The following is an 8,152-nucleotide window of genomic DNA, read 5'->3' as shown; positions in this document are numbered from 1 at the left end:
TAAAGAACTAAGGCCTAAAAGTATTAAATAGCTTGTCCAAGGTCAAACAAGTGATAACAGAGTTAGGATGTGCACCTGGCCCTCTGGGGAGGATAAGCCAAAAAAAAAATAAAGGGGGGGGGGTGGTGGTGGTAAGGAAGGTAGTCAGTAACTCCTTCTCTCCTCTCAATATGCTTCAGGCATCACTCATTGACACTTATATGACAGGTTTTCACTGCTGTTCTGGACCTAGGCAGTGGAATATTTAATTCTTACAATGGAATTCTAAGGGTCAGGCCAAAAAGATGGCCATAAATAGTCAGTAGGATAAGCAGGGGCTTCTAGTAAGGCAAAACCCAAAATACATTAGAACGTGAAGATTCAAGTGCACAACCATTTAGAGGGCCCTGACAAACTCCAAAAAAATGCTAACAAAGTTAGGAATGTTCAGTTGAGTAAGAGGAGGTGTGAACCAAAGAACTTGAGAAAGGATGCTTCTGACTGAAATAGTTCACATTTATTATTATCCTCTGACCCACACACAACCCAACAGTCTAGTGCTCATGATGGGATAAACAGTATCCTGCCTCAACATATTCATAATCTTAACAATCTAACCCCTCCTCCAACAACCCAGAATCCAATGTCCCTGCAGTCAGTCATTATTGCTCCTGACATCCATCAAAGGCTGGAGGTTGGAAGGTAGGCAGGAAGATGAGTAGTAGTCTATCAGTTCTCCAGGCAAAAAACTCAGCAGAGATAGGGGTCAAGAGCAGAGGGGGTGGGTTGCCCTCGTGGCTCATTAAGTCTTTATTGCTGTGTCTCTGGATTTGTAGACCACACCTCGGCTCTTCAGCTCCCGAACAATTCCTGCAACAAGAGAAGAGAGAGCTCTGTGAGAAAGAAATAAGACAAAGAACAAGAAAGCAAGACACCATTTCAGCTATCAGGTGGAGAATGGAGGGTAGAGAGAGAGCCACGCTCTAGATAAACTCCTCTGAGGTCATTATTAGTAAGAAAGGATTGCATTTTATTCATTTGGCTTGCTACAAGTACAGATCCAGGTGGATGCCTGATGAACACCAACCAAGTAAATGACACTGAAGGGGACCAATTTTTAATTGGGGAGTGTTAGCTAAGTGGCTCGCCACAATATTGGGGCAAGGAAGGAGACCAGCAGCTTCCCTCAAAACAGAACAGGATTTATTTTAACAAGAACGAACTTAAAAAAAAAAATACAAACAGGATCAGTAGGATCAAGGGAAAGGAAATAAAATGGGGAAAGGGAAATTATACAAACTGTAAAGATATCACCGCCCAGGAATCAGCTAAGAATATGCAGCAGAACTCCTGTCGTTCCAGCATCCAGCTAGAATGCCCAATTCTCCTCCCCCAATCCCAGAAAACCCCCACACAGCCCCGGCCAATGGGATGGCTGCTCTGACAGTCACATGACTGCCCTCACTAGGCTTCCAATCATTATAATTTTGCCATGATGACATGAGTTGCCAGTGCCATGGCAAAACTACCACCAGTGGGTGTGGTTTGTGGAGCCCCAGGGCAGTGCATACAGAGGCATAAAAACCTCAAATAAAAATTAATTCTTTACAAAGGGAAAGGGGGACAGTATACCTTGAGGCAAGCGGCCAGTGACAGACACTGCATAAACTCCAGGCTTGAAAGTACCTAAAAGAGATGAACAGAGACAAATAAGGAGCCATCTGCCCTTCTCTGCAAACAGGGCTGGAGGAAAAAGGATCTCAAACACATTTCTAAAAGGAACAAGGGATGGAGATACTTACTGACTCGCTGCCATTTAGAGACCCAGCTGTCTTCCGGACTCATCATTGCAATGATCCTATAAATGAGAAGAAGGACATTCTGAGTTTCTCTTTGCTGGGCAGTAGGAAGACGGGGGAAACCCTTGAAAGTCTCTAGATCCACTTTAAAAAAAAAAATTTAAACCAAAATATTTTATTATTTTCCAGTTCCATGTAAAAATAGTTTTCAAAAGATTTTTATTTCCAAATTTTTCTCCCTCCCTTCCCCCTCCCCAAGACAGAAAGCAATCTAATATAGGTTATATATGTACAATCACATTTAACATATTTCTGCATTAGTTGTGTTGTGAAAGAAGATCAGAACACAAAGAAAAACCTAAAAAAAACAAAAAACAAAAAGTAGAAACATTATGGTTCAATCTGCATTAAGAATCCAAGGTTCTTTTTTCTGGATGTGGAGAACATTTTCCATCATGAGTTCTTTCGAATTGTCTTGGATTGTTGCACTGCTGAGAAGAGCCAAGTTCTAGATCCACTTTTACCCTTACACAACCCCAGGTTGGTCACTACAAATTGTCCTAGTTACTGCTTCCCTAGTACCATTTCCTAATCCCAAGATCCCTTTGGGGGGGGGGGGGTCTTAACCTTTTTTGTGTCATGCAACCCTCTGGCCTACAGACCTCCCCTCCACCACACTGTCACCTTTCCAGAATAATGTTTTTAAATGAATAAAATAAAAGGGATTGCAAATACAGTTATCAAAATATATATTTTTTAAGTTTACAAGGCCCAGGTTAAAAACCTCTTGCCCTAAGGAATAGGTGATTCTTAGAAATGGGTGTGTAGGAGTCAAGTGCCACTGTTCACTGCTAATGTGACCAGAGCTTCTGAGGAAGAAGCATCCACCCTTTCCAAATAAGTTTTTCTTAATGACTCATCCTTATTTATATCAACAGAATCATTCAAGCTGGAAACCTTAGAACTATCTTTGAGTCCTTTCTCTCAAAGACTCCTGCTTGTTGTCACTCCCCCCACACCCACCCACCCACCAAGTTCTCAAAACATCTCCAGAAATCTCCAATGCTATAACCCTGGGTAAGGGGCTTATTCTCTCTCACATACCTAAGCTCTCCCAACAGCCTCCAAATTATAGTCTTCCCACTTCATCTCTACACTCTTCTTTCTACTCATCCTACACACCCCTGCCACAATATTCTTCCTAACGCACACACCTAACAACTCCACTCTGCTTAAAAACTTCCAATGGTTCCCAAAGACCTACAAGAGACAGTTTAAAAGATGGCATCGGCCTACCTTAATATAATAGCCTTATCTCCTCTTATTCCAGCTTTATCTCCTTTACAAGTAACCTACAATCCAGTCTACTAAGACAATCTAGTATCCCTAAAATATGCCTTTAGTCATCTTTTTTCCGGATGTCTGGAATATATGCTTCCCCTTTTCCCCACCCAATCTATTTTCTCCACTCAATTTCTGCCTACTGACATCTTTCAAAGGCCCAGCTCCTCTTATCTACATAGCCTCTCCTCCTCCTGACTCCAGCTGGATGTGATATTTGCTCTTTTCGGGAGAAGAACTTATGGATGCACCCCACAGGACCTGGCAATAACCTGCTCATAGTAGGAAACGCCGTATAGGGAAAATGAACTGGATTAGAGATCAGGAACCCTGCCACTAGATGTGTGATCTTGGGCAAGTCACTAAATCTCCCTGGGCCTGAGTTTCTTCATCTATAAAACAAGTGCACTGGACTAGATTGATTCTATTAGGTGTTCAATACATTTTGGGGGACTATGAATTGCTGAAAGAGGACTATCTAAACTAGGGGTTCTTAATCTGGTATACATAGCCTCCAAGGGTCCCTGGGTAGATTTCATAGTCTATAAAAATAAAAATGACACCTTTATTTTCACTATCCTCTAACTGGATTTTAGCATTTCTTTCAAATATTTAAAAATAATATTTTGAGAAGGGCTCCACAGGCTTCACCAGACTGCAAAAATGGTTCATAATGCAAAAAAACCCAAAACAACAAAACAAAACAAAACAAAACCAAGAGTTAAGGACTGGTCTAGATCAAGAGAATGGTAAAAAGATGGTAAAAAAGAGTCAGGATAAAAAGTTAGGGAAGCTGGGGGCGGCTAGGTGGCGCAGTGGATAAAGCACCGACCCTGGATTCAGGAATACCTGAGTTCAAATCCGGCATCAGACACTTGACACTTACTAGCTGTGTGACCCTGGGCAAGTCACTTAACCCCCATTGCCCTGCAAAAAATAAAAATAAAAATAAAAAATAATAAAATAAAAGTTAGGGAAGCTATTTAGATGAAGGAATCCTAGGAAATGAAAAGAAATGATATAAGAGAGGAATAAAGAATAAGATCCCATTCATAAATACTAAAGGGAAGATAGGGGACTTGTCAGCTATCATGGCTATTTCCTCCCATTAACACAGAAGAGGTAGTTTCATCCTAGAGAAACAATCAGGTCCTGGATCAGCCAGAGTCCTGCCCAGGTTAGCTGAAAACCAAACAACAATCAAAAAGCTCCTTCTGGAAAGCCAGCCCTCTGTTCTTTGGCTCCAGTCCCTATGGCTTACTTTCTTACCATTTCCTAATCTTCACCAGCTGAGGCCATGGTGAAATTATTCCACTGGTCCATTTTTTGTTCTTTGACCAAAGGGAGAACACTTTTATCGAGTACCTTCATCAAAAATGAGACAGCAACAACCCTTCCTAGGCCATAACTCAATTTGACATCTCTCCTTCCTTAAAACAGGCTATCCTTGGGCCCTGGTGACTTTCCCTACCATCCTGCATAGAGCAGATGAGAGAGAAGTGAGAGAAACTACATTCGAGAGAATGGCATTCTCTTGGGGCAGCTAGGTGGCGCAGTGGATAGAGCACCGGCCCTGGAGTCAGGAGTACCTGAGTTCAAATCCGGCCTCAGACACTTAACACTTACTAGCTGTGTGACCCTGAGCAAGCCACTTAACCCCAATTGCCTCACTAAAAAAAAAAAGAGAGAGAGAGAGAGAGAATGGCACAACTAAGGAAAAAAGTGGAAACTACTCACCCATCAAAAGAAGAACTTGTACAGTCGTATACCATCTCTCGGTTACCTTTCATCTGTAGATACGAGTCACAGTTATCACAGCCATCATACTCAAATTGGTCTATAGTCTAAAGAAACATGAAAAGTATGCAACGTTAGTAGGTCCAGCTAAAACGCTAGATCTCTTACTACTACTACTACTATTCCCAGGGAGTGTGGACCCTGGGTTCAGCACTCCAAGTCCTTCCCCCACCAACTTCAATCTCTTAGTATCTGTTCCTCTATTCCCAAGGCCCAGCTTAAATGGCAGTCAGGCCCTATCTTTCCTTAATTTATAGCATTCTTCCCAGGCCCAGCTTTCTTCAGCTCCAGTCCTTCCCTTTTATCACCTAAACCATATGCTCCACTTGGATCCTTTTTTGTCATACCCTTTCCCTAACTTCTTCATCTAATCTAAGCATTGTAATCCAACAGTCTAGCCCTGACCCCATCCTTCTTCTATTTCTCACCTCCCTGTCTCCATACTGCTTCTCACTCTTAACTTACTCCATTCCATATTCCAACAAAACTAGAATATTCTAGCTCAAAGTGTCCCCAGCCCCTTTTCCTGAGTCCGAAATCTCTTTGTCTCTCCCACTGAGCTGTAAATTCCATGAAAGCAGGAACTATGTCTTTATACAAGCTTTGCATCTACTCCAGGCCAGGGGGTAGTTTGTGCCTAATGAATTACTGTTTAATTGAATTAACTCCTTGATAAAATTAAATTCAACAAATATTTATTAATCATCTGCTGTGTTCAATTAACTTTTACTAGAAACTGGGGATACAAGGTAAAATGAACAAAGAATTTACATTCCACATTCAAATAATTCACATTCCTTTAGGACATAGGTTCACAAGTGTGGTCCAGTCATCCTTTGGGGGGGGGGTCCCAGAGACTAGCTTTGTGCAAAGGCTGGGGGAGATGCAGTTCTGTGTTCAAGGAAGGAGGAAGGGCAAGCTATACTACAGTTTGGCTGTAGTGCACTGTGCATGAGAGGGACACATGGGTAATCAGTTTGGGGAGGGAAAATGAATGAGGTGAGATTGTGTGGGGTTTGAAATATCAAATGGAAAAGTTCATATCTGATCTTAGGGGCAAAGTGATTGGACCTGTGCTTTAGGTATAGGGCACATTTCCAAAGCTGAACTTATTGATCCTTAAGTCCTCTCCCCTTCTTAATTTTCCTGTTATTAGAGAAGGCACTACCATCCTCTCAGTCACTCAGGCTGACAACTCATATCCAATCACTTGGCAAGCCCAGCTGTTTCTACCTCGTAACATTTCTCCTAAATCAATCAATCAATCAATCAATCTCTCTCTCTCTCTCTCTCTTTCTCTCTCTCTCCACTGCTACTACTGGTGTAATCCTTTGCACCTCAACCTGGAATACTACTGCAATACTTTGAGGCTTGTTGTTTTGTTTTGTTTTGTTTTTTCCGCCCCAGGTTCCCTCTACTCCAGTCCATCTTCCATTCAGCTGTCAAACTCATCTTCCAAGAGAATGGGCCTGATCATGTCACACACCTTATTAGATACATACCAGTACTGGGCACTATCACCTTTCGGATCAAAATTCCCTGGCTGGCATTCAAAGCCCTTCATAACCTAGCTCCCTCCTACCTTTCCAGTCTTTTTACACCTTACCCCCACATACTCTTCAATCCAGTGACATGGGCCTCGTGGCTGTTCCTCACAAAAGACACTCCGAATTCAAACTGCAGGTATTTTCACTGGCTCTCCCCTGTGCTGGGAACGCTCCACTTCCTCATCTCTAACTCTTGGTTTCCTTCGAGTCCCAGCTAAAATCTCACCTTTTGCAAGACGCTTTTTCCCAACCCTCCTTGATGTTGATGCCTTCCCTCTAAGAGTATCTCCTGTATACCCCGTATTATATATAACAGTATATCAGCACACTGGTATAAAAACGAATACATATTAGTGTATATATCATATTAGTATATGCTATTATATATTCTATACTACATTAATATGTAACATATAGAGGCATACATATATAAGTACATACACACACACACACAGAGCTATTTGTTGTCTTCCCTACTAGACTGTGAGCTAGTTCCCTGAGGGCGGAGACCAATGGTTGGAGGCCATTACCGCCAGTTGCTTAACACAAAAATGCATGCTGACCGATTTAGCTGTGAAAGGCTTTTCAAGTCGGGGTAAGGAGATGGTGTTTTCTCCTTCCCTTGATTCCTTCTCTCCCTTCCCACCCACCCATGCCTTCTGTAGACGCTCCCCAAACCCCGAGCCGGTACCTTGACCAAAGAACAGAGAAGACAAGCTCGCAGATGTCGCAAATCCTTGGGAACCGTCTCCAACGCCATCGCTGCTGCCGGGAGCCAAAAAACCCCTCACCAACCACAGGCCAAGACGTTTCTCCGCGTACCTCTCGCCATACTGTGCCGGAAGTATTTATCTGGCCCACTACGAAGGACAACTTCCGGCGAGGGCGTGCCCCCAGACAGGAACATCCGCTCATTCCTTCCCGCCTCCTCCCCACTGACGCGAGATGGTTTCTCCCATCGAGAGGGCGGGGCTAGGTTGACACCTGGCTTGAGGCCTGCGCCCAGCCTGCCTAGGTCGGGCGCGCGGGGGCGAGTTGGGCTGTTGAGGCGGTCGTCTGAAATCTCGTGGGGCCAGAGCGCGCGGGAGACGCGGTTGCTTCGTCTTCCTCAGGAAACGGAACCCACCCGTTAATGGGCGGTGCGTCCTACAGGCACCGCCCCTCTCCGCTTGGCCCGTGGGTTGCGCCAGAGGCCTGGACTGATTCTGGCCTCCAAATCGTGCCCCGTACACGATTTGCTCGTGTTAATTCATATTTTAAAGCCCTCCTGGGACTTGGGTCAACATTGGGATGTTTCAAAAACCGACGCCTTGACACTTGCAGTGTGTGAGGTCATACACGTCGCGTTACCTCCTAGAGCCGAGTCACAATTGCGCCACCTCTTGGCAGGGCTGTCGGGAGGAAACCGAACTCCCGCATCAGGAGGAAGAGTTAATGTAGTACAACCCTCTAGGACCCTGCCATTTACTTCCATTTACAAAACGGAAAGACAAGCGTTATTCTGGGGCTCAGTATGGGCAAGCTCGCCCTCCCCTCTGCTCGCGCCCGTCCCAGTCACACAGGCCGCCTTCTCGCCACGGCGCACCAGCCTACCTTCCTTCCTAACTCCCCCTTCACCTCTGGAGACGTGGCCTGCGGCTCCTTCCGCAAATTCCCTGCATTCTTGCCCGAGCCTTCTCCATTCAGCGA

At 44.3% G+C, this 8,152-nt stretch overlaps 1 protein-coding gene across 1 annotated transcript; it reads right to left on the bottom strand.

The window, feature by feature from the left end:
* Window positions 1-474: 474 nt before the first annotated feature.
* SUPT4H1 (SPT4 homolog, DSIF elongation factor subunit) lies at window positions 475-7,568 on the bottom strand. Its single transcript, XM_043964361.1, has 5 exons — window positions 7,155-7,568; window positions 4,857-4,963; window positions 1,782-1,837; window positions 1,612-1,665; window positions 475-849 (listed from the first exon to the last, which is right to left on the bottom strand). Exons 1-5 carry the CDS (start codon window positions 7,221-7,223, stop codon window positions 782-784), a joined length of 354 nt encoding a protein of 117 aa, XP_043820296.1. The 5' UTR covers window positions 7,224-7,568; the 3' UTR covers window positions 475-781.
* Window positions 7,569-8,152: the final 584 nt, after the last annotated feature.

The sequence above is a fragment of the Dromiciops gliroides genome, chromosome 4 (genome assembly GCF_019393635.1).
Source record: "Dromiciops gliroides isolate mDroGli1 chromosome 4, mDroGli1.pri, whole genome shotgun sequence".
In the NCBI taxonomy this organism is placed as follows: Eukaryota; Metazoa; Chordata; class Mammalia; order Microbiotheria; family Microbiotheriidae; genus Dromiciops; species Dromiciops gliroides.
The sequence above is the reverse complement of the archived record's forward strand: the minus strand, read 5'-3'. Positions and strand labels throughout refer to the sequence as shown.